We start from the raw sequence: 26,388 nt of genomic DNA on the forward strand, positions 1-26,388 counted from the left end.
TAGTTTTAGTTTTAGTTTAATGACCGAAAAAAACACAGGTTATTCTCAGAAAATGTTTATTTAAGGTCCATATGTTTATAGTCAGTGGACAATAGAAGGTTTCAAGGAGCAAAAACAATTCCTGAAACAGACGTTATCCAAAATCTATGACAATGTTTTCATTTCTGTATAACACTGTAATATAACTGTAACATAAAAAAGTGTTTTTAGCAGAATGAATTGTAAAACCTGGTTCAGTTTGTATCATAACGGTGATATTCAGTCAGTGGGACTAAAAGTCAGTCAGGTGTAGGTTCCAGGTAATTTAGCTTTAACAAATATATCTGTGATTATATAAAAACAATTATATAAAAGATAAACATAGCATTTTTGGTCCTTCAGGAGCCATTCAAGTTTGTTTCTTTTTCTTCTTCTTTTTTTTAATCAAGGTAGAATTTTCTGTTAGCTAGTGGTAAGGATTGTTATTAGCTGTTCTCAATAACCTGATTCATCCATCCAATGTAGTTTCTGACCTTGGTGTAGACACCAGGGTAGTATGAAATCGCACAGCCAATGCCCCAAGATACAATGCCTTCAAATTTACCGTTACAAATAAGAGGTCCTCCAGAATCACCCTGAAAAAGGAAAAGAAAAAAAAAAAGATTTCAGGGTGTTTGTTACCTGATAGGACAAATTTTATTTGTTTATTTTTAAAGGAAATACAAAATCTGCAAAGTCCAGCAACCATTAGAAGTGATATTGCTTTTGTTAGTGGGACATTGTTGCTGCTGTTTGGCAATTTAAAGTTTACCGCATTACTCCATTAAAAAGCAAAAACAAATGCAAAGTCATCAGTGTAAAATAGACAAACTGAAGTGTCCATTTCCAAGTCTTGTATCATTCTTTTGTATTTAATTTTTGTATTTACATATGTTACCTGACAGGAGTCTCTCCCGCCACTCCTAGAGCCAGCACAGATCATGTTGTTTGTGATCCTGAAGGGGTAGTAATTCCAGCAGCTGGTGAACAATTCCACCTCCACTGACCTCAGTTCGGGGGATAAACTCTGGCTGTACATCCAGGTAACACCCCAACCACTAACTGTGCAAAGATTCAGGTTTTCCAGTGGCAGAGAGTTAGGGTCTGGCAACGAGGCTGGCTCGACCATGTCATTGATGATAGCTGGACGGTCCAGCTGACCCACAAAAAACAAATCCTTCTGTCAGTCAACATTGTCTACATAGCATACATAATATAATGTTCAGTCTATCATTTAACAGTGCCATATTTAGCCATAAAAGCTAGTTTTCTTCTGCAGTCCCTGCCAGGTTGAGAGAATGATTCAGAAAAAGATGCAAAAGCATGTTAACACAATTATTATAAAATCACAGTTAGTGAAAACTTCAGATTATGACAACACATTTTATTAGCTAATAACTACTGTTTTATAGATTTGGAGACAGAGGGTATAGTGGGTATAGAATCCCAACAATGTTAGATACTAAAATGAACTTTGTGGAAACGTTTACTGAAACTCGGTAAAACTTAAAGGAATCATAGTGCGAGGTACAGTAATGTGAAAAGGAAAGAGTTCTCTGGTAAAAACTGAGTACACCCTCACTGCTTCCATAGCAATTAAGAGGATAAGTTGCAGGCATGTCTGGAGCATTACATTTTAGACTCTCTAGGCCTCAGTGAGCATGTTAAATGTTAAAGTTCATGACAAACAAGCTATACTTGTTTATACCCAACCCAAGTCATACATATGACTTAAGTTTGCAAAATAGACTCTGAGGAAACAACAAGACTTCCTGCAACAATGAAGATGTTTGGCCATAATTTCACAGCACCACGTGTTGCAAAAATCAAAGACAGCACAACGACCATGAATTCCTCTGTATAGCAAAGTATTCTAGAGTCACTGGCTTATGTACCAGGACAATGATCCCAAGGGCAGTAACATATACAACAGAGTGGCTGAAAATGAAAAGAATCGATTGGCCAGTCAAAGTTCAGACCTTAGCCTGACTGAAATGTTATGGCAAGACCTTAAGAGAGCTGTGCAGAGGGAATGCCCACAAAGTTCAACGAACTGAAGCAAAGTGGCAAAGTTAAAACATAAGGTTTAATGACTATTATGGGTTTTGTTGCCACATAATAGTTTATGCCGTTTGACACACTTGCATACTCAATCATCCAGGTAAGGAAATCCCACAAAGTAGATTCTGTTCTGTAGGATTTTCAGTGAGAGAAACGTTTCGTCACGTTATCCAAGTGACTTCTTCAGTCTCAGCTGACTGCAGGTTTCCCCAAACTTATAAACAGTACATTCCTATAATTATCGAAACTAGCACAACAGGCTGTGAGGTCAGTTTCATGATCATTAATATGCAAATTGTCATGACCATTGATAAATGTCCATGGATACTATTCACAGAGAGTTGAGGAATGACAGCACTCACAGCGTTGTAAGAGGGTGAATATTAAAGATCGTGACCTCCTGGTCCGTTGTTATTCAATGGGGCTAGTTTCGGTCATCAAACCTGCAGTCAGCTGAGATTGAAGAAGTCACTTGGATGAGTGACAAAAGGTTTCTGCCTCGGGAAATGCTATGTCCAGACGAACAGAATCGACTTTCCGCGACTGCTGGAAAACATTTTATTGTTGGCTCAATGAGGGATTCATCATCAGTCAGGAAATTATTAATAGAGCTCAGCAACACAATTACACAATCCTCTATAAAGGACAGATGTAATACTAAATAAACTACATAGGTAATTTTGTTTACCAGCTTAAAGACTTTTCTTCTATCTATTATCTAGAATGGAAGATAAGGGAAGGGAAGGAAAACTACAGCAGGAAGACAGAAGAGCAGCTGCAACAGTACAACATCAGAGGGGTTTGGAGCAGCCTGAAGACAAGCTCAGGACAAAAACCAACCCCCCAGGCTGCAGGAGATTTGGGGTGGGTGACCTAAACAAATATTTTAATAGGTTTGATCAACCACCCACACCTCCCCCAGCATAGTCCCCCCTGCTGCAATCTCCCTCATCTTCAGTGACTGCCTGTCTTTCATCTCACACCTCCCAGCCATCACACTCACCCCAGGCTTCTGTGGACTCCAACATACACCACCCCTCCCCCAAAATCCACTCTATCTATCTCAGCACTTCAAATGAGGAACGAGCTTCGCAAGATCAAGGTGCGGAAGGCTGCAGGTCCAGATGGCATCAGCTCCAGGGTCCGGAGGTGCTGTGCAGATGAACTGTGTGGCATCCTAGGTTATCTGTTCAACCTGAGCCTGTTGCTGGGCAAAGTACCACAGCTGTGGAAGACCTCCTGTGTGGTACCGGTACCAAAGAACTCCCATCCCAACGACCTCAGCAGCTATAGGCCAGTAGCCCTGACATCACATCTGATGAAGACCCTCGAGAGGTTGTCTCTAAACCATCTGCGCCCCCTGGTGAGGTCTTCATTGGATCCGCTGCAGTTTGCTTACCAGCCTGGCATTGGGGTGGAGGATGCCATCATCTACCTCCTGCACCGAGCTCTGACTCACCTGGAGAAGCCTGGAAGCACTGTGAGGATCATGTTCTTTGATTTCTCCAGTGCTTTCAACACCATCCAGACACGACTTCTGAGGGACAAGCTGGAGCTATCAGGAGTGGACCACCACATGTCCCAGTGGATACTGGACTACCTCACAGAACGCCCACAGTATGTGAGGACACAGGGCTGTGTCTCTGATACACTGGTCTGCAGTACGGGGGCCCCACAGGGAACTGTGCTGGCACCATTCCTCTTCACCCTCTACACTGCAGACTTCTCCATCAACTCCCCAAGCTGCCACCTACAGAAGTTCTCTGACGACTCTGCCATAGTCGGCCTCATCATAGGTGAGGACGACTCAGAGTACAGACAGTGAACTCTGGACTGGTGTCAGCAGAACCACCTGCTGATCAATGCCGGGAAAACCAAGCAGTTGGTGGTGGACTTCCGGAGACGCAGACCCACCACACTGACACCGGTGAACATCCAGGGAGTGGACATCGAGATAGTGGACTCGTATAGGTACCTGGGTGTTCACCTGAATAATAAACTGGACTTGAGCCACAACACTGATGCTCTTTACAGGAAGGGTCAGAGCAGACTCTACCTGCTCAGGCGGCTCAGGTCATTTGGAGTCCAGGGAGCGCTTTTAAAGACCTTTTATGACTCTGTGGTGGAATCCATCATTTTTTACAGTGTTGTATGCTGGAGCAGCAGTTTATCGACAGCTGAGAGAAAGAGGTTGGATAAACTCATCAGGAAGGCCAGCTCTGTTCTGGGATCCACCCTAGATCCAGTGCAGGTGGTGGGAGACAGGACTCTGGCCAAAATAACCTTTCTGATGGACAGAGTCTCCCACCCCATGCATGTAAATGTTGCTGAACTGCAGAGCTACTTCAGTGGCAGACTGCTGCATCCTAGATGCATGAAGGAGCGTTTCCGCAGGTCCTTCCTCCCTGCAGCTGTACAATCAAAACTGCTCCCAACAAACATAGATGTTTACATCAGCGCTGTAACTTGCACTAATCAACTGAACAACTACCACTGTTATAACTACTTTTGCACTAACTTATTGGAAGTTACATGTCTACTTTTTAATGCACGGGTACAATAGAAAATCTGTACTTTTCTAATTATTCTAAATATTCTTAACTATTTAAACATCTTTAAGCATCCTGCTCTGTTTGCACACTACAACCTGGGTGTGCCACTTATCTGTACCTCCCATCCCAAGGTAAATGTCTAGAAACAGTAACAATAAATCATGAGGTCTTAGTCATGGCTGTCCCTTACCTTAAGCAGCATGATATCATTGTCAAGCATCCAGTAGCTGTACTGTGAGTTTTTAACGATCAAGGAGACGTTGAATATCTGCTCCAATCCATTCCACTGGGTGAGACTGTGCTGACTCAGGACCACTTTAATCGTGTGACTCCTACAAGAGGGGAAGACATGAATAATTGTTCAGCTGATCAAAGACACACAAAAGTTGTCCAAATATTTAAAAAGGAATAAATGTATTAATAATTATAATGATAGCACAAAACATTGATGTGCTCTGTGTTAACATATGAATGCAAGGTTTTGATCAGTGTCTGTGCTCCTGATGTACAGCTGCAGTAACTTACGCCCTCCAGCAGTGGGCAGCAGACACCACCCATTGCGGGTGGATGAGGGTGCCTCCACAGAAATGGGAGTTGCTGTACAAGAGGGAGGCTTGATATTTGATGGTGTAAGGGTTTACCAGTGTACCCCCAATTATTCTGTTCCCATATGCACCTAAGATACACAGAGACAAAGGATTATGTCAAAATTTTCTATACATATAGGGGTATTTTCTTTGCAGTGACCCTCCATGTTCACAGACAGTGGCTTTCTCCAGTGTCCATGAGCAAAATCAGACCTGTTTCAATGCAGTGCTGTCAGACTGCCTGACAATTGTGGCCATTTAATATGGATTTTGCATTGTTTTTGTATTTTTTTAATCATATAATGTACTGTAAGTATTTTTTATGTTGAGAAGACATTAAACCTAAATTGTAGTCGTTTACTTGTACAGTTTTTCACAGAAAGGTGAACTCCTTTGCATCTTTAATTCTGAAAGGCTCAGCCTCTCAGAATTAAAGATGTTTATACCGCTCATATTACTGAATAATTCAAATTGTTGTACAGTGTCCCACTGCCTCTTTTGTTTTTAATCTTTAATTGCAACTACCTTAGCTTTTGTTGCTGGCATCGAATGATAATTCTCAGTTTCAGCATCTAGAAGATGGTCTTTGAATCGTATACTTTGAAATTTCCTTCCCACATTTCCCACTGAGCTTTTATTTGAATTTTGCAAAACATCCAACTTTTTGGAAACCAGATTATACCTGAAGTCAGATATTGCGTAACTGTGTAGTCAGTGTCATCGACTCACCTGTTAGTTTAGCAACAAACAGGAAGGCCATTAAGAGGTGGCAGGACTGAGCCGGGTTCATCATAGTAACTGGTGCAAGAAGAAAAAATAAGCATCAATGGTCAGTATCACAGATCACAAATACATGAAGATGTTTTGTAGAGTGGAAAAAACAGACATTTTAATCTCATACGCTGTCAATTATAATCTGCACAGACTAATGAGGTAAAATCATCAGTTTGATTGAAAAATTCTGGTATTATTTTGCACAAAACCAAAATCCCTAAATAGGAAACTCATGTGACGTGTGCGATCATTTGTAACCAAACACAACAAGGTTGCAAGATGGTTTCACAAACATAATGACCAAATCAGTCCACGCACAGGCAGACATTAGAAACATGCCAACGCATATAAACGCAATTTGTTGTAAGTTCCTAAAATTGTAAGTGTATCCACTCCACACGCACACACACACGAATTAAAAAAAATACCAGAGCTAATAAATTATATGTATCAATACATCAAATAAAGTTGTTCACACAGGCTGCATTAGCACTCTTACTACCAGCATCATTTACTAACTATTCATCACATCTTAGAACTTTTATCTCAGAGTTTTGTGATCTATGTAGCATAGTAGTGACAGTATCAATACACAAAATCGCTACACAAACACACAACACACACGTACAAAAAGCTGCCAAGGTACTCAAAACCTCACAAAGGGAAATCTAGTCTCAACACATGTCGTCTGTGGCAATATGAACTCCTGCAAAGTTAGAATTTTATGAATACAATGGTGCGGTGAAGTTATGGGCATTAACACAGAAGTCATTCATAAAGTTTGTCCAAGTTCTACATTTAAATGGAGTCATTTGAACTTTTAATTAAAAATAAAGAAAATCCAGATTAAGCTTTACTTTCTTATTACACAATCAGCTGGTACACTGCCATTAATTCCACACCCGCGCTGCTAATGAGCAATACTATATAAGCAAGGCTTCCTCACCTTATTGGGAGTCGAGTATAAATCCGCACAGCCTGGGACACACGCTCTAACACAATCCTCTCACACCGAGACAAGTCTGAGAACTTGGGCCTCTTTTATATTGTGTTCATACCTGTCACTCTCATTATTCCCCTCCATGATACACCATTTATCTAAATGTCTCTCTCTCACACACAGAAAGGAGAGTCTGACCTAGTACAAGAAAAAAAAAGACATCCCCAGCCTTGTCTTTCATTACACCTTTCTTTCTGGGGCCTTTGTTCTCACAGCTTCAGCCTATTGTCTAGTGGTGGAGACAAAGTATTGCTGTGCAATGGTGAAACCCAACAAGCCAGAGAGATGATAAAATACACCTACCAGACATCTTGTTAGTATATCCAGTGGTGTTAGAGAGCGCAGGACAAAAGCACGAGTATGAGGACTGATATCAACCTGAGATGTGGCAGAACATATAACAGCATTTATTCTTTACCTGGACAAGGAAAATTTTATTCTCAGAAATTGCGTTAAACTGAGATGAGCGTGAGAGCATTTCCGTCTGCTTCCCCCTGCACACACAGGTCCACATAAAAAGACACCATCGTCATCTTTTTGTTCTAAAACACTTGCAGAGCGATATGATTCAGTGTTTGCTCTAAACTGTTCTTCTGGTGTTTTCTTAAAAAAGGAAAATGTAAAAGTTTTGGTGGTAAACCTTTTAAAACGTGTCACATTTTCAACCATTAGGACCCAACATTCTCAAAATGTTTTTAATAACAAGTCTGACTCTTATGTAAGCTTATGTAATTGTCAAGTGTTTGCACATATGGCCAGTTTCTAATGAATTAACCTAACATCGATGTCTGTGGGAGGAAGCCAGAGTACTTGGAGGAGAACCTTTTCTACTGACCACTCTTTTAGCCATACATTCGTACAGTGTTTTAATTTTGACAGATTATCAGATTAAGCGATTAACAGATTAAGCGAACATGCATGTCTTTGGAATGTGGGAGGAAGCCAAAGTAGTGGAGAACAGTGAGAACATGCAAACTCCAGGTATCCACCAGGTTTCCAGAACCTTTTTGCTGTGAAGTAACAGCACCACTACAGTACAGTCCTAGTATGGCAAAGTTTATTACCTGGGAAAATAAAGCATGCAGTGAGTATTGTCACTAAAGTTTACCAAAGGGGTTTATGGATGGACAAGCAGACGAGCTTAAAAAGAACAATTTCTTACCTTAACAGCTCCCCCACACCACATCTGTAAAAAACTGCAGGCTGTTCTGTTTTTGTTGGCAAATCTTAAATTTTAATATTAGACAAACATAACCGCAGTAAATACAAAACATATTTTAGATTATTTCATTTATTAAAGGGGAAAAAAAGATATCCAAACCCACATGACCCTGTGTGAAAGTAATTGCCCCCTAAATTAAAAACCACTACTTGTGCCACCTTTAGCAGCAAAAACTGGAATGAAGCATTTGCGATAACTGAGAATGACTCTCTCACATCAATGTGGAGGAATTTTAGCCCACTCTTATTTGCATAATATTTTTTTTTTGTTCCAGGATAAACGTACAGTTTTTCATTTTACTTTTTGTTTCATTTTGGGGGGGTTTGGACTTGGTGGTGTGTTGCTGGTGCATTCAGGGCATGAACCAATGGTCGGACATTCTCTTTCAGGATTCTGGTCGGCTTAGGGTTAGCCATTTGTGGATAACGGATCTCACCGTGATTCACTAGAGTCCCAAAGCTTTTTCCATGCTTATAGATGGCAATGAATTTGTTTATCATTTGTTCCTGACTTTCTGTTGATCGTGGCGTGATGAGTTTCTTTTTGAGATCTTTTACCCTGCTTCACTTTATCAGACAGGCTCTGTTTAAGTGATTTCTTGATCCAACAGGTCTGGCAGTAACTAGGCCTGGGTGTGGATTGTGAAATTGAACTTAGCTTTCCAAAACATGCAGTTAATTTGTGATTTAATGGTTGTTTGATGAGCTGAAACACGTAAGTGTGACAAATATCTGAAAAAAGAAGAAATTAAGAAGGGGGCAATTACTTTTTCACAGCGCGCTAACATTTTGCAAATGTTTTATAATTAAAAACAAACTTTTTCATTTTCGTCATCATCCTTCAAACATCCTTTGAACAGTTGATTCAAATGTTGTCTTGAAAACATCGTAACAGCTTATGGGTAATGTTTTTTAGTGTTGTAGAAATGTTCACTGTCATAGCTGAGAAATCAGTGCCACAGCCTGCCTGTGTTGATTAGCCTGCTCGAGCAGGTATACACTGTATCCTTCCTCTCCTCTCCTCCCTGAGTTTTCTCTTCCCAGGTGTCATTCTCATTTAGGTTCCCAGAAGGGTTTTTTCCATTCTGAGTTCCCACACGTTGGAGCATTTCGTTTGCAGGCCATAACCTCCATATAGTCTTCACTCCCCAAGGTGTCATTGTAACTGTGAGGGTGAAAGGCGATAGCATGCTCAGCTCTCCCTCAGGTGCAAAGCCGATGCGACAAACAGGGTTTCTTTGTGTGTGTTTGCGACAGAGCAGGACAGATGACTTTGGCAAAAGTACATGCACAGTATGGATAGCTTAAAGAGGAGCATCTGCATAAATTTACATGGCAAAAAGATATTTGTGAAAATAATACCTAATTCGCCTACACTGCCAGGCACAAGTGATGATCAGTAAGCTCAAGTACTGAGAAAGGTGAGCTTCTTTAATGGCAACTTGAGGCTGTTTCCCAAAGTGAGTCGGTCCCATACAACGTCTGTAGTTAATTGTCACGGACTTCCACATTAAAAGGTTCAGCTTCATAAATAAAAATTGTTTACAGCCTGTCTTTTATTTCCATAACTGATTGATTTTAAATTTAAACTTCATATCAACTAAAACCAAAAGACCAGTGTTACTTTTCTCTAAATATTCAACTCGCTTACACAGCGAAATCCATGGATCCATTAACTGTCAGAGTTAAGACTGAATTTCAAACAATTCAAATTCAGTGTTGTTGTTGTTGTTGTTTTACAACTGTACTATGCCCTCAAATCGTGTCATAGAAGTCAGATAAGATTATACATGCTTGAAAAAAAGGCTTCACATTGAGGTCTTATGTCTATCTGATTTAAAAATATGAAGTCTGATGGATTTCTGTGTGCTGATATCATCAAGGGTAAATATTTTTTTCACCATAAATCCACACTACATTGAATTTGGAATTACTAATCATCCTTATGTAAGACTCCTCTCTAGAAATTTTCATTGCATGTCTGCCAACATTTAAAAGATTTATGACACAAAAATCACACAGTTGACAGGACGGATTAGGAGAAAAAGAGAATCCTGTATTTAAGATAAAGGTAGGTGTTTTTATAAATATGAAGCCTTTCTCTCTTCAGCTTCTCAGTAGAGGATAACCTTATCTTCCCAAAAGATTAAAAAAAAAACTATCTATATATAACTATATGTAATACTGCAGTTGTAACGCTGTAATAGCAATGAAAAGAGAACGGAGCACTTTGCAGTTTTCCAAATGTAATTGTCATGGATCAAATGACACAAACTTCAGTAGGAACCCATCCTTTCAAACCACTCAATCATATCAAAACGAGCCATCACATCATTGCTTTGTTCATACAAGTATTGCACATGGTTAATCTGGTAGAAAAGTGTATTTATATACTCAGTGTAATATATACTGTACCTAGAGAATATAAGAGTGGTTAGTTCCATTACTTCTAAAAATATCATGTGAATTGCATGATTTTATGTAATTACTATGTAAGAACACTTTTTTCATATTGTACAATATAAACACTGCTACTACTACTACTAATAATAATAATGAACTATGACAATGGACTCATGTTTAAATAAATTAAAACAAATTTTCTCTAAACTGTTGAAACACTAATATATAAAACAAGTATCCAAGAATATAACAGCATTTGTACCAACAATGACATTAGAGAAATACTGAATTAGAGAGGAAGAAACTTACCACACTGAATTTAAAATCACCTCAGATGAAGGAAATGAAATCTTTCGATGTTTGTTATGTATAAACATTCAATTTTACACTTTTATCATTTATGGAAAATGTCACAAAAAGTGTCAAATGTACTGGGAGAAAATTTCCAGAACATTTTTTGCTTTTTCACGCATTTTTTTACAGTGCAATTTAAAGCATATGAATGAATCAAATAGTTTTAAAAACACATTTCTCATGTTTTAATAATTATTTTAAACAAATAATGATGCAAAAACATATGTCCTGGTTTTAATTTAAAGAGTTGACATTTAGCAAATCAGACACTGGGGGGAAAAAGGTTATAACAAAACATTTTCTACCAATTCCCTGATTTTTTCTATTAACGAAAAAGAAATACGCCCCAATATAAAACTGATCATTGCTTGAATTTTTTGTAAAACTGATAAACACAACCAGTGGGAATGAAATGTATGTCTAATTATATGACGAACGAGCTAATTTACTCTTTCATAACACCTGTACAAGCTTAAAGTTGACGTTAGCCGAGGCCCAACAAGGAGCTGTATTTGGTAGCTGTCTGCTAGGCTTCATTGAGTGAGCTGAACTGGACCTCTTTACTGTGTTTGTGACGTTGATGCTTTTTTAATTAAATCAACTGATAGGTAACGTGTGGTAACTTAACACTCTGTCCTCTCATTTAAGCACAGTCACTGGCTCCAAATTATGGAGGTGGGAAGAACCATAAAGCTATTCAAGGCTTTAAAACTAAGTAACTGTGTGGTATGAGGGTGGCTTTGTCCATCTTTTGTATACAGTCAGTGGTTTTATCTCATTAGTTGAACTGACCTCTTAACAATGCATTTATATTACCATTGTATTACAATAGTTCCATACCATTTACTTAAATTATGTGCTTTGTAGCAATTTATGAAAGGGAGAAAGAAAATTACTGTATGAAGGCGGGTTAGTGTTGGCCCAGGAAACACCTGACAGTTGGAGGCCACACAAAGCTCTCCCTCTCCTATTCTGCTAGGCGAAGCATCAATTATTCAGCTTACTGTAAATGTGGGACAAGAGGAGGTCAGGCGAGATTCTTCCCTCCATGCTGTGGACGATGCTGACTTGCCAGAAGGGTGGTGATGATCATCATCGGGCTGATGATAATATGTTATTATCATTGCTGACACGGATTCAGTGATGGATGATGACTCACACAGAGAAACACTTGTGCGTAGAATACCTCTGCGTTGTCTTGGCTTTGCTACGAGTCTACACACACACACACACACACACACACACACACACACACACACACACACACACACACACACACACACACACACACTCTTACTCACAGAGAGAGAGACTATTGAAACATTTCAACAGGGATAAGCCTGGATGATGACACAGACAGAGCACCCTGATACAGTATAGATGAACCTGCTCACCACAGTGTTGCCATAGTAACAATGTAAGGCCTTTCGACAAGTCAGGAGGGTCAGAAGGAAGAGTTGTGATAGGAGATACGTTTTGAATGTGAACTTTGTTGCTCTCTCGCCTCTTTTTCCTCCTCAATCAATGTTACAGTGTTGGTTCGCGCTGCTGCACGATCAACAATGAAATTAAAAACTCCTCAAGGAAACTCGAGGATAAAGGTTGGTGGGGCTGACACCCACTGTTTCCTGTGAGGAATGAATGACCAGGCTGCAGACAGGAGCAGAGGACACTGCAGTGGTTCAGCAGCTGGTATGGTGCAACAGCTCAAAAACCTCTTCTGCTATGACGAGCCTGCTTATGTGTTTATGTTGTGTGCTGTTGGAGCTTATGGCAGTCCACAGTGAGTATCTAATGTTTTGTTTTTATAGTTTTGCTAACAAAAGATTCAAGCTTTCTTTGATTTAAAATATTATATCCAATCAGAGTTTTTCCACATTACTAAAACATTAGCTCCCATTCTCCCAGATGTGTGCCTAAGCTAATTTATTGAATCAATCACTCTTTTAGCAAAACCCTAAATGGTAAATTATCATTTAACCTTTCTGCAAGCACTTTTATTTTCCTCAGGAGGCAGAAGTTAAACACACCTAAAGCACAGAAATCGTTTAAAACTCTCAACTCAGCTCAAAACGGTGCATAGTTTGTTGCTAATGATGGGGGGGGGGGGGGGGGGGACTGATAAAAGGTAGAGTGTACATGGGTGCACGGGTGTGCTGAAGGTTGATACCAACATTGGATGGCAGCAATCTGGGAGGCAGAGGAGGGAGAGCAAATTCAGTTCAGTAATGTTAGATGGACTGTGAGCAACTGAGACAGAGTATACTGTGGATGAAATTGAAAAAAAAAAAAGAAGGAACATGTAATATGAGTCTTATGCAATCTAAAATATATATAACATATAATCTATTTGTTCTTTTTCTTTTGTGAATGAGGGAAGCAGTAACAAGTGAAAGACCTAATGTCATCAGATCCTCTGTTGCCGCCGCGCAGAGGCTCTGATGGGTGTGTACGCTGATGTTTCAGTGCATCACCTTGTTAACAAAAAAAGAGTCTGGAGAGGGAGATGGTGGCTGGGAGTCCATTTCTCTTTTTTGCATCTTGTTTTGACATTTTTGTAGCTATCTTTCAAAATTTACAAATTGTACAGTTTCCTTTTATAATTAAGCCACTGTCAGAAAATGTTGTAAATGTTATTTGAATTTTTTTTTGTGTGTTTTTAATGTTTTGGGGGAAGAATCAAAGGTCTTGAGAAACGTATCTTAGTACTTACGAAAAACTCTTGGCAATTTATGTCTCAGCGTGATGATACTGAGAGTTAGTCCGTGTCTCGTTTGTGTCTAATCTTCACAAAGTCCACTTCCTCATATCCTATTCATTTTCAAAGATAAGTTAAACAGAACACGCGCAACTTATGTTCCTTTCTTGGCTTGCTAATGTTTCCATACAGGCCGTGTGCTCATGCAGAGCCGTATAGTAGGTGGTCACACCGCTGCACCAAATTCCATCAAATACCTCGTGTCACTGAAGAGCACCAGCGGCCAACACTTTTGTGGTGGATCACTAGTTCACAGGTACTGGGTCCTGACTGCAGCGCACTGCAACATCGGGTAAGAATCTTCAAGATCTGCCATTAGCAGCAATCTGTGACTTCTAAAGTTTCATGTGTCTAAAAAAATCCAACTACGGTTTATCAGTTAGTTAATTGAGTAATCTACAAACAACAGCATATACTGCAATAACTTGGTCGATCTCCTAAGTTCAAACTTTTAGCACTCAAATACTGTAGCATACCTCTAAACTCCAAAAAAAAAAAAGAAGAAGCTTATGTGAAAGTAACAAATATCATTGAGCACAGCCTTCCTCTCAGTTTTATTATTTCATAAGAGTTGGTGGCTGGACGTTTCAAAGAGGTATAGTGCTATGGTAACAAGGGGATCTTAGTACGTCATAGTAAACATGCATCGATTTTCTTCCACTTATCTACTTAAGGGTCGAAGGGGGGTGGATGAGAGGCAGGTTGCCAATCTTCCTGAGCTAACACATAGAGACAAACAACCATTCAGGCTCACATTCACACCTAAAGCCAGTTTAACACCATTTAACTTAAGCCCATGGATGTCTTAGACTGTTGGAGGAAGCCACAGTAACCTGAACTCCACACAGAAATGCCACAGCTTGGATTTTGAACGCAGGACCTTCTCGCTGTGAGAGAAGAGAGCCTCAGAGAGCCACCAGCATGGCCATAGATGTAATATTTATGGGCATCCACACAGTAAGAGAGTAACAGCATCGTAGCAAACAAGGGACTGCAAAAGGTACAAGAAATTCAGCAACTTGTAGCAAGAACAAGTGAAGTAAGTAAGCAGCAACTAAGTATGTTAACTTTAAGCTCAGAGGTTATGGGAGCCAAGGGTGCAGTTTGCTTGACCGAAGGTGGTAAATACATCAGAGGGTTATCTACGTAACCTGGAATGTCCACTAGGCACTGCAGGTTGTGTGCATCATTTCCAAATGTGGGCTGGCTATACTCTACAGCCTTCATTTTTGTGAACTCAGATGTAGCTGATCAAAAGAATGGATTGTCAGCCACAAATCAAGGATGAGGATATGTACACTTCCACCATAAATCTGAAACACTTTCACAGACGGGAACATTTCTCTGGCATTTTTTCAGTACACTGTGGTTCAGAGTTAACTTGGCATGATTTTCTATTGCGAGCAGATGGTCCCAACAGATGCCTAAACACAAACATTCATTCTGCTGTGGGTAGGTAACGTCAGGACACAAACTCAACCTCTATGGGGGCCAGTGGGAAGTCAAACAGCACACAGATGCGATTTAGTCAGCTGACCTTGGCGCATCACTGAGAAAGACGGTGAAGTGTGATCTTGTCTGGATGTAGGAAATTGGCCATATTTCTGTCACACTGTCCCCATCCCCGCCTGCTCACAGTAAGCCATTGTTCACTGGCAGACAAGCAGTTCATGGTGGTCACGATCAAGCCCTGTGCACACTTCGAGTTTGACTTTGTATTCAGGTCGTTTTACTTTATCTTTGTCTTTCATTCATTTAGTAAAATACAAAAAAATAGTTAATTAAGCTTATATTATTTGTGGGAAAAGGCTTCTTTTGTTTCCTCTTTCAAAGAGATCACGATTACACGATTACATCTTTTTAGTGCTCTGTTAACAAATGTGATGCAACATGGATTTCTGTGTTTTAGGGCAGAGCAAATGATGATAGTGGCAGGCGACTACAAGGTAAACATCTTTGAGGGTACTGAGCAGTACGCTAAGCCCCGCATCTTGGTCATCCATCCCCTGTACAACAGGAGCACCAACAACGCAGACATCATGCTCATTAAGGTGCCACAGAATCGGTGCAGAAAAGTTACCAGTGGTTTGTTAAAGTTTAATCTGTTACATCTTTCTTTTTTTAAAAGAAAAACATGTTCACGTGGAAACTGTACAATTTTCTGTCCAGCTGCGGGCTCCCATGGTTCTGAACAAATACGTGTCGCTGGCGCCTCTTCCCAGGCAGGGGACAGGTGTAGCTGAAGGCCACGTGTGTCGGGTGTCTGGGTGGGGCTACAATAGTCTGGAAGGAGGCCAGGTGCCTGTCACACTCAGGACAGTCACAGTGCCCATTGTCTCAACTGCAAGGTGTAACAGCAGCGACTCCTTTAATGGAAACATCACAGCAAACATGATCTGCGCTGGCTACAGCACTGGAGGCAAAGATGCATGCAAGGTACAAAGAACAAAGACACCACCTTTCACTAATCAGGAAAAAAAAACATGTTTTTAAAAGTTTCAGCTGCAAGCTAAGTGAGTGTTGGACACCGCCGCGGCCCTCTGTGCCAAGCATGTTCATTTGATGTTTTGAAAAGGCAAGAAACTCATTTTGAAGTAATAGACTCTCAGAGGTACCATCCATGGTGATCACACAGCACAAGCTGAGCCTACTTTTATCATCTCACTTAAGAGCAAAACAATAACACAGTTCTGGAAACCTCTTTCCCCCGACAGTGTAAGGATACAGTTGATCATGTCAGTGTTGGTTCGAGCTACAAGCTTTTATTAAGGAGACATGCCTGTTTGTCCTGAAACATTACTGCAGTTGTAATAATCGCATAAGAGATAGAAAAGCAACCCTTAAAGTAGCAACACGACTGAAAACCTGGAGTTTTGCTGTAAACGCTTACATAGCAGCAAAAATAACCTATGATTTGGTTATTTGCACCGTGAAAGAGTTTCAGCCCGGTCGTTGGTGTGAAAGAATAATTTACACGAAATTCAGCGTGTGGTATGTGAGTAAGCTATGTCTCACCTTCGGCAAAGTAGAGAATGACTAGTTTAAAATAAACTCTATGTAAAACCTGTGTGTTTGACAAAGTCCTTGTGTGTTGGGTTTTTTTTCAAGCAATAATAATGATTTTTAATAATATGATTCAAAGATAAGTATTAAAACAAAAAACAGAAAGAACTTTTCTAAAGGAAAAGCAGACCTGCTGTACTCAGTCAAGTTTAAATCCATACCTTGTTGGCCAGTTGGAATTTGTCTTCACCACTACATCCTAAAAGCCACATGTGAGTATTTCACACATGCAGTGCATTATACATGAGATATGGTACTATGCAAAAGTCTTAAGCCGTCCATTATTTCTTTATATTTTGCTAAAAAGAAATGGGAAACAGGTGCAGTGAATTACTGAAACACAGCACCTGTTAGATGTTGGCTGCCTTTGTCTCTATCGAGATGATCCCACACTGCTTCAGTAATGTTGAGGTCCAGGCTCTGGGGAGGCTGATGCAATGACTGACGGTGTTCAGGTGTTTTTCTATCCAGATATGGTTTTGCTGTTTGAGATCATTGTCATCCTTAAAAACACAGTTGTTGCCATTCAGATGCTGTCTACATGGTATCCCATGATACGTCTGTGTTCATAATTCCATCACTTTTGACAAGATCACTGGCTGCAATGCTTCCACCATGTTGACGCCAAGATAGCTGTAGACAAAATTTGGATTCATCGCCCATAAGGCCTGTCACCACTGATTTTCAGTCCAGTTCTTGTATAATCTGGCATTCCTCAGTCTTTTCTCCCTCTTCCCTTACCTTAAAAATGGCTTTTTGACAGCCACCCTTCCACAGAAACCTTTTCTGATTAAGCTCTTGCAAAAAGTTTACATTTTAGCCAGATAAAACCAATTTATCTAGCTAAGGATAAATTGGTTGTTTGCTAAGTTGTCTGTTAGAAACAACCCTTATTCACATCTTGACTTAGGTGCCCCTTTAAAGCTTGTATGATTCATAGAAAAAAAAAGTTCTCTCATGAAACTGTGGCACAAACATGAACTGAATCATTCAGTAATAAAAGATTCTCTGTAAAACAGGTCTGGCATTAACACACTCATAGGGATGAGGGGGGCAAGGAAATGAGGTAGAGACAATATATACACACACAGGATAATAAGCAGATACACAACAAGTAGGACGCACAGCTGGAAGCTATAGGAATAATGAGGTGGGGGAAGTGAACACAACGCCAGACAAAGAGAAGAACAGTTACCAAAATAAAACAGAAAGACACATCTGAATGGGAAACAATGGTTAACTTAACACGGGGGAGCACAGAAAAAGGTCAAAAGCAGATGAGACTGGAACACAAAAAAACACAAAGAGAAACTAACTCAAAGCAAATCGGAACGTCAGCAGAAACTGAAACTAACAAGAACTGAAGGCTCGACAATCAGTGGAAAAAAGAATAGATCAGACCCAAATAACACGGCTATACACCATAAGCGTCTATACAAAACATGAGCTAAACACAACTTGAAAATAACACGACAACTGAATAGACTGGAAACTGAATACTGGCTAAACAAGGAATACAGAAACTCAGCCCAGAGGGGAGCCTAAATGCAGGACTTCTTCCAATAAAGAAGCAAAATCCAAACAGGGTGCAGGAAAGGTAATTAAAAAAACGAAGAAGTCACCAAGGAGACATGAAACCTAAACATAAAACATTCTCACAATCCAAAGGAAATATGAACTCACAAACACTGAAAACCCAGGGACCAAAACCAATGACACATCCCAAATGAGTGAAAAAGCAGCCAATGCCCAAACAAAAACTTGGAAAAAATGTTTGAAAGAAAAACATGAAAATGCAATGGGTGGCTCAAGACTATTGCACAATGCTGCACATTTAAATATTGGAACATGTAAACTAATTTTTACTGTAAGAAGGGCAACAATTTCACCTTCTTATACTTAATTTTACAGGAGCTACAACTGCATAACATCATGTGGGTTATTAGCAGGGGTGCACATAAGTAGTCCGCAGGTGCGCATTCGCTGTCAAAATAAAAGACGTGCACCAGATAAAAAGTAGCAACGCACGTTTGCGTACATAAGATTTTCTGGAGGAGGACAGACATTTGTTTAGAACTCTTAAAGATGTCGAAGAAGCAAGCTCCTTTAAGCAATTACTTTGGTGCTCCTCCACCTCCAAAGAAATGTCAGAAGGAGTCCGAACCACAAAAGAAGGTGGAAAAGTGGTTGCAGGAGGCGACCCTGCTTCAAACAAATGATGAACGCACAGAGATGTGGTGCATCTCTAGCTGACAAAAAACAGTGCCTTTTATATGTACGCAAACGCGCGTTGCAACTTCTTATCTGGTGCGCGCCTTTTATTTTATTTTCCGCACCTGCGGACCACTTATGTGCACCCCTGGTTATTAGCCAAGAAACAATAGGCCAAAGTCACAAGATAAAAACATGTTTTCTCATTATTTATTTCTGGACTTCACACTCCTCCTCGCTGTTCTTATTTATAAAGTGCTCTACAAACCTCAACATTACGGCTAACAGGTGGATTTTCCCATTTGAGTGCAGCTAGCCAAACAGCAAACAGCCACAGCTAAAGAGAGAGAGTGAAAGTAGACAGTGTATCCTCGGTTTCTTCACATAAAACTCATTGTTGCAGCCAGGGGCAGCACAAAAGTGAACCCCTTAAACTGATTTTTAGTTTTAGTGTTGTTATTTTCCTGTGGGTTATTGATTCTGTTGCTAGTTAACTAACATAAACTAAAGTAAGTCTTTTAGCCGCAACCAACCAAGCACATGACGTCGCGTACTGACAGAAGATGCACTAAACATGTTTTTAAAAGTTTCACTTTAAGCACTTATTTCTTAAATCCAGCTTCACAGACAGTGTTGCAGCTATTTTAGTTTTAGGGAGCAGGGCTCAGTGGTGCAAATGAGCTGTTATATCTGTATTGTTTCATGTCCCTTTTACAGCAATAGCCACATTTTACACGATTTCAGGTTTTTGTTGCTTGTTTTTTTTTTTATAAGAAAGTTTTCACATTTATGCATTTTGGGAATCAGTTGATGTTGTTCTTTGAGCTAAAATAGACCAACAGCAAGTAACCTTCAATGCCTGGGATATCTGACCCACCTGGGCGGTAAATGCTTTTTGAAACAGTCTCCTATGAGGCGCCCATGTTCAGACACTTTGTATTACTTTGTGTATCATGTAACATCAGGGAAATTAAAGAAGCTTTACATCAATACTATGGTAACAAAAAACTTTTCCAGGAGTCACATTGTGAAATGGGAACTAATAGAAGGGTTTTATTGTTATTTATTACAGGGCGACTCCGGTGGACCGCTGGTGTGTGACAGACGGATCTATGGAGTTGTATCCTGGGGCAATGGTTGTGGTGATGCTAAGTTTCCTGGAGTCTACACGGCCGTGTCCAGATTCCGCCGGTGGATAGATCAAACCATCTACGGGTCATACCTGCGTTGCTTCAAACCGTGGAGATAATGAAAGGAGCCATTTGTGCCTGAAAGGAAACATTCCCATAAACACATTTAAGTTAGCATGGATAGGAAGTGGTTCTGTTGGAAGCTGCAGTGGCTGTTGAGAAAAACATTGCAGTGATAATTCAGATCACCTTTTGAATATAGTTAAACGCTGGATATTCTGAAATAATTACTATGATTATAGGATTCACTAGAATGTGCACCGTTTACAGTTACTGTAAATGTAATAGAGCTCACAGATTTGTGAAAGTTTTTTGATGCCAATAAAACACTCTGGGGCTGGTGTGGAGTTGTGTCAGCTCTGAATGCTGAATGACAAAAATCAGTTTTGGTCATAGTTTGACTTTTGTACAAAAAAGATAAATAGAAAGATCTGATCATGTACTTTCTAAAAAAAAAACAAAAACACAAACACTTATTTTTAATCAGTTTCTCGTGTGGTATACACTCAACTAGTAATTCATTAAATGCTAAAACTTGCTTGGACCCCATTTTTTCGTGGCACATCTTAAAGGTGCTCTACTGGACTGAGTTCTGGTGACTGTGGAGGCCATCTGACCACGCAGAACTCATTATCACGTTCAAGAAACCACAGTGAGATCATCTGAGTTTTGTGACATGTCCAGTTATTCTGCCTTAACAAGTTATCAGAAGATGAGTACATTGTGATCATAAAGGGATGGATGTGGTCTGCAACAATAATCAGGTAGGCCGTGGTGTTTAATCATGCTCAGCTGGTACAAAAGGGGCTTAAACTGTGCGAAGAAAATATCCCCCACACCATTACATCACCATCAGTAGCCTGAATCACTGATACAGCTACGCTGTAATATGTTGCGCATTCAGAAATGCTCTTCTGCGTACCTTGATTGTAACAAGTTGTTATTTCATTTCTGTTTAAAAGCAGGCACGTGCCTGTCTGTACTTTGAAATCCTTCCCCCACAGCTCGCACTTCAGAGCCACGTGTAGCACCCTTTGGTTCTACACCTTGCTGCGTGGCATCTCCCTCAATCTTCCCTCCTGCCTTCCTGTCTCACTGTGACTCTGATAAATGCAAGATAGCAAAAACAATGAAGGATTTGAGGCAGCATTTGAGTCAGTATCTGATGACAATATATGGAGTCATTTATTTGAACAAACCACACCCAAACAGGCCTGAAAGAGAAGTTCATCTGAGTTTTAACTACTGCAGTGTTTATTCTTTCTTTTTGTTTTTGAAAATCTAATTTAACTAGTCATAAAGCTCTAATTCCATGAAGACATACTTGAGCCAAGTTCAGTATAGTGTTAGCATCAAACCTTATTCAGCAGCTGCACTGAAGCTTTAGGAAAGAAAACATGACAAATACTTGATTTAGCAGACAAAAAAATTGAATTTGCAAGAAGAAAATGCACTCTTTCCCAATCCAACACTCTCAAGGGTTTACTGCTACTATTTTATCAGGTTACTTGTCTTCATTGCTTGGGAGCTTTAAGACCAAAAACAGTCTTGATGGCGATGTAACCACATTTTGTGAAAAATATTGTTCTTTGAGATGTTCTCATATGAAAGAAGGATCCTCTGATAAAATCATTGTAACCTCAGCTCCGAAGGGAGGAGGTGTGTCATGACGGCACATAAAAGTTAGCTCTGCTGCAGGCTCCAATATCATTTTTCATTTCATTGTCTGTGTAATGATATTTAGGGAAGTTCCTCTGAGAAAGGATAGTCTATCTCAAGACTGAATACCTGTCCGTTCCTCCATGCCCTGTCTGTTTTGTAAGACAGTCCATTGTACTGTCATACCTATAGAAGTGAGATTAATGCAAACAGTAGACAGCAGTGGGTGGTAAAAGAAGTTCCAGAGGAATCAGTTTAACCAAACACCTTTTCAGGCTTTCTCTGCTAACATGAGGCGAAATGTTCTCAGTGTGGATCCTATTATACTATTACAGCATATGTATTTGGAATAATTATGTTATGAAGAAAAAAATTCATACATACTGTTTTCTTTCTGGGGGGTCTACTTGATATTTAGCCATCGTTTCTGTAACATGGATTATATTTTAAACAAACACAGTCACTGCTTTTTTATGCTAACCTTCGTGCTTTTCACTCCAAAATGCTGATGTGCAGTTTCCCGAGATACTGTGGGCGATAACGTGAAAACAGCACCAGGGCCTCAGCTGGGAACTTAAAGTGCGCCACGGGGCCAAAAGTCACATCCCAGCCTGTGAAAAGACTGCCATCATCTGGTGAGGTTTGACGGTCTCGTAAACCCCACGAACCCTAATAATAAAAATCTGAAAATTAATAAAAGAGGCTCGAGTTTTTAATATTTCGTGCTCGTCAACTGGTGGCGCAATCGGAATTGCTTCCCCCCCTCCACACATAAAGATATGAATCGATTTCCATTTACGTGCCACCTTCGAATTTCAAATCGCCATTTGTTTTTATTGCGTCCACATTCGAGGAGAGAGGAGCATTGGCAGTACTACACCACCACTCCAACTGGACTTGGCTTCTCTGGGCTGCACCAGAAAACCCCCGAACAGCTCCCTCGCCAGGTGTCCCCGGGATCCGTGTTTTGCATCGCTCCTCAATTTGCATTTCTTCCTCAGATTTTCCGTGCGACGGGTTCAGCCGCTCAAAACCAGCGGGCGCTTCACGGCTCGGTTATACGCGCGCCTCCATTTCCAAAGCAATACGCACAGAGAGAAAGCCCGTGGATTTTTTCTCCCCCCATTTTCTTTTTTCTTTGAATAATGTTGCCGAGCCTCCACGAGCAGGGAAACTGAGGACATTTTGAGTTACTGATATTTCTGTCGCGCACCTACGGAGACAGACACGTGTCTTCTGGGCACGCAGAAAGGGCTAGGTCGTGCCAGCAGATTTCATTGTTTATTTTCCCTTTTTGTTTTTTTTACGAAGGAGCCGGTTCAAGCTTGGCGACGAGCTATACATTTCAGTTTGTGCGCCTTGGTGATAAAGACGCATTTGGAGATGTCGGAAGTGTTGCCTTTCAACGAAGAAAATATGAGTCATTATGGAAATGAGGGCGACGAGGGACACCTTTCCTTCACCTGTCGTCTTCAAGACACCAACAACTTCTTCAACGGCTCACAGAACAAACGTCCGCCGAAACTCGGGCAAATAGGCAGGAGCAAACGGGGTAATTATATAATTAAGGCGTTTTCGCCTGTATGGTGATGTGGTGAATGCGCACATCGGCTGTTAGTGCACCATATTTAAGGATGTTTGCCTGAGAAACCAGATCGGCAACACTATTGCCTTGACGAGATGTTCAGTCGAGTGTATGGTCAGCGAACCAGTCTGCTGTTTGCATGCGTGTGTATTGTTTTTTTTTTTTTTTAATTATTCTGTTCGCATTGCTACACAAGTTGGATGCGCAGTGCGTGCCGCTAAATGCCTCCTGAATCTTGCTCAACAGAGTTGTGCTGATTGTCCCCTCCCAGATGAATGGCTGAACGAATTTTCTATGCAGTGTGATGGAGATTTTTGTGTTTGCATGATCAAGTCAGGCTGGCCATGTATGTGCTTTTGTGTGTCCTGCATTCCTGCATATCTACCAAGGTAGATAGTCCTTGAAAACTGAGGCTCAGTTGTGGTGGCACAGACATTTAGACAGACATAGTTCTATATACAGTAGTGCACAGAGACATGGGCAAACACAAAGACACATAAGACTTGCACCTGTGGGTGCACAGCCGACACTCGTACACAGTCACACCTGCACATTCCCAAATATGCATCAGAGGCGCCGATGCACATTCGTGGTTATCGCGCTCTTTTTGCATGGGCTTACGCTCTCATGCATGCACAAATCACTTATGCTCATACAGTTGCAGCACTAACGATTCAGGGCTTTGACACCCTTGTGTCGATGTTGAATTTTCAAGACGCCACACCAAGATGAGTCCCCCCCCTTCCCCTCCCCTCATTAACTCTCTCCCCTGTCATCCACAGTTGTGATTGAGGATGAGAATGGCGACGACGAAGCGCAGAAAAATGGAACAGAGAAGACCCCGGCAGAGGCTTAGAGTGGTCAGCACACCACCCCCCTCAAAAGACACTCTTTAAATTTTTTATGGCGATATTTACCAGTTTTAATCCAAAGACACTGTATATAAGCACTTTCTCTCATGTGGCAGCAAGCAGCACTTCCACACCCTCCTCTCCCAGTCAGTCATGGCTGTCCGGATGACACATGCTGGCAGGGGTGGGAGATGGCAGCAAAGGAGACCCCCAAGTGGACCCTCCCCCCTCACTCCCAACACACACTTACACTAACACACACACACACACCCTCAACTACAGGGTTTTGCCATAAATACAAACGCAGGGGAAGGCAATGGGGAAGGGGGAGGGCAAGGGGTGCAGTGGTGGGGGGGGTTAAGGCAGGAGGCAATGCTGTCGAAATGCAGAAATCAGGGACAGGATACAAAAAAAAATCTAATATAAAACCTAAAGCACACAATTCTCCTATATCTTATCAATCAAACCTGTGGTACCATTTGTTCTGCTCTTCATTTTGAGCGAGGGCAAATGAATAGCAGTTTGTAAATATGGAAAGGGTAGCCCATATTTTCTTGCACAAAGTGGGAATTGGTAAACTGGTTTGTTTCGTGTTGAAGACTTTATTTATTATTGATCCTTGGGAACATGTCTTTTGCAGTGACTTAAGGCCTGAGGGAGTGTTTTTTTTTGTATGTTGAGAAAACTGTGAGCAAACGAGAGTGATATTTTTTTCACTTAACAATTCTTGATGTTGCCTGAGTGTTTTTTGTTACCATACTTTGCAGCTAACGAGTCATTTATATACCGTGTACCTCCCACCTGTTTGTAAGCTTCCCAGGCTTTCACCTGGATTGGTTGATACTGTAACTTGACTGTACACACCTTATTGATAACAAAAAAAAAAGACTATTTATATTGCATTGTGCATTATTGTGTGTGCCAAATCTCATGAGGGATATACTGTACCGGACAACTTGTTATTTTTCGTGCTTTATACATTTACTCGTTGAGTTTAATTGTTTTGTTGGATTGCCATTTTTTAGGGCTCTTTCTTAAAACACTGAAATACCGACTCATGCATGGCAAATATAAAATCATGCATGCATGGCAGAAAATTCTGAAAATCTTGTGTATTCTTGAAGCACCTCGTATACAGCTTTGAATGACAAACCTCGAGAAACAGTCTTAACTCTGCGTTGTACTGTACGATTCACACTGATTTGTACAGTGGCCTAATATCTTGTAATAAAGATTATGACAAAGTACTATTTACTGTTAGTGTTGATTGTGGTTTACAATAAGGAATGATGTACTTGATGTTGCTTTTTTTTTTGTTAAAACTGTTTTAAATCTGTAGCAAAAACACAAAAAATATAGTTTTGTATAAGAGAGACATTAGCAGATAGCTTGGCTTAAAATTTTGGATATGTTCCTTGTACAGTTTCTCCTGTTATTGGATTGCCTATCTGGCAAGTCAGCATTTTCCACTGTGAGAAAGTAGCATCCTACTCCTTGGAAAGAGCAGATATGGAAGGAGACGGCATGATGAGCGAGTAATCCCATCAAAGAGCCTGGAATCGAAACTTTGTAGCGATTTGTCGAAAAGGAAAGTTGACACACTGCTTGGACAACTGCACAACAGACTCTGATCTCATGAAGTGCTACAGTACTGCAAATTAATTTGTGGGGAAAATGTACACCACTGCTTCCCAATGCAATAAATGTCTGTTTGCATTTAAAATCTCAGCTTCTCTCTTTAATCAAGTCGTCCCTCAACTCCGCTGCCGGAGATGTGAATGGTGCAGGAGCACCAAGGCGTGAGCAATGCTGATGAGACGTGACATTTCCAGCTCTGCTGTGGCGGCTAAATGATTCATGTTGTGTGACGAGCCTCTGTCAGCGTACGGCATCTTAAAACCCGGGCCGCCTGTATCTATGCTACAAACGCATACATACAAGCAAACACAGGCACTCGCATGTCCGTTTCAGCTCCAACTGCAGGCGAGACTAACATATTGCTAGTCTCTCTCTCCCTCCCCATCTTGACAGACATGAAAGGGGCTGCCTGCGCCGGGTACCATGGTAACAGATGCACCTTGCACTTGATGGGTGTTGCGGT

General features: G+C 40.7%; 3 protein-coding genes across 5 annotated transcripts; 2 read left to right on the forward strand and 1 right to left on the reverse strand.

Moving 5' to 3' along the window:
• Positions 1 to 70: 70 nt before the first annotated feature.
• Positions 71 to 12,127, reverse strand: LOC113022702 (trypsin-like). Of its 3 annotated transcripts, none has more exons than XM_026168386.1 (6): positions 11,975 to 12,127; positions 5,948 to 6,016; positions 5,157 to 5,307; positions 4,822 to 4,963; positions 917 to 1,174; positions 71 to 614 (listed from the first exon to the last, which is right to left on the reverse strand). In XM_026168386.1, the coding sequence occupies exons 1-6, from the start codon at positions 12,018 to 12,020 to the stop codon at positions 465 to 467; spliced, it is 816 nt and encodes a 271-aa protein (XP_026024171.1). In that variant the 5' UTR covers positions 12,021 to 12,127; the 3' UTR covers positions 71 to 464. The 3 variants fall into 3 exon arrangements, with proteins under 3 accessions (XP_026024171.1, XP_026024172.1, XP_026024173.1); XM_026168387.1 differs by lacking the exon at positions 11,975 to 12,127 and adding an exon at positions 7,296 to 7,334; XM_026168388.1 differs by lacking the exon at positions 11,975 to 12,127 and adding an exon at positions 6,939 to 7,040.
• A 340-nt stretch (positions 12,128 to 12,467) lies between these two features.
• Positions 12,468 to 20,575, forward strand: LOC113022701 (trypsin). The gene is made up of 5 exons (XM_026168385.1): positions 12,468 to 12,753; positions 13,861 to 14,020; positions 15,638 to 15,779; positions 15,898 to 16,164; positions 20,075 to 20,575. The coding sequence occupies exons 1-5, from the start codon at positions 12,612 to 12,614 to the stop codon at positions 20,249 to 20,251; spliced, it is 888 nt and encodes a 295-aa protein (XP_026024170.1). The 5' UTR covers positions 12,468 to 12,611; the 3' UTR covers positions 20,252 to 20,575.
• A 2,272-nt stretch (positions 20,576 to 22,847) lies between these two features.
• On the forward strand, positions 22,848 to 25,534 carry camk2n1a (calcium/calmodulin dependent protein kinase II inhibitor 1a). The gene is made up of 2 exons (XM_026168389.1): positions 22,848 to 23,403; positions 24,219 to 25,534. Exons 1-2 carry the CDS (start codon positions 23,235 to 23,237, stop codon positions 24,290 to 24,292), a joined length of 243 nt encoding a protein of 80 aa, XP_026024174.1. The 5' UTR covers positions 22,848 to 23,234; the 3' UTR covers positions 24,293 to 25,534.
• The last annotated feature ends 854 nt before the right edge of the window (positions 25,535 to 26,388 follow it).

The sequence above is a fragment of the Astatotilapia calliptera genome, chromosome 5 (assembly GCF_900246225.1).
Source record: "Astatotilapia calliptera chromosome 5, fAstCal1.2, whole genome shotgun sequence".
Lineage (NCBI taxonomy): Eukaryota > Metazoa > Chordata > Actinopteri > Cichliformes > Cichlidae > Astatotilapia > Astatotilapia calliptera.

Bases quoted from the DNA above. Each gene is read 5' to 3' on its own strand.
- LOC113022702 (XM_026168386.1), bottom strand. From the start codon at position 12,020: ATGGAGGGAAGAATCTCGCCTGACCTCCTCTTGTCCCACATTTACA. The intron at 6,017-11,974 runs GTAAGCTGAATA...TTCTTGCACCAG, and splicing joins CCTCTTGTCCCACATTTACA to TTACTATGATGAACCCGGCT. The intron at 615-916 runs GTAACATATGTA...TTCCTTTTTCAG, and splicing joins GCGGGAGAGACTCCTGTCAG to GGTGATTCTGGAGGACCTCT.
- LOC113022701 (XM_026168385.1), top strand. From the start codon at position 12,612: ATGACCAGGCTGCAGACAGGAGCAGAGGACACTGCAGTGGTTCAGCAG. The intron at 12,754-13,860 runs GTGAGTATCTAA...GTTTCCATACAG, and splicing joins GGAGCTTATGGCAGTCCACA to GCCGTGTGCTCATGCAGAGC. The intron at 15,780-15,897 runs GTGCCACAGAAT...TTTTCTGTCCAG, and splicing joins CAGACATCATGCTCATTAAG to CTGCGGGCTCCCATGGTTCT.
- camk2n1a (XM_026168389.1), top strand. From the start codon at position 23,235: ATGTCGGAAGTGTTGCCTTTCAACGAAGAAAATATGAGTCATTATGGA. The intron at 23,404-24,218 runs GTAATTATATAA...TGTCATCCACAG, and splicing joins AATAGGCAGGAGCAAACGGG to TTGTGATTGAGGATGAGAAT.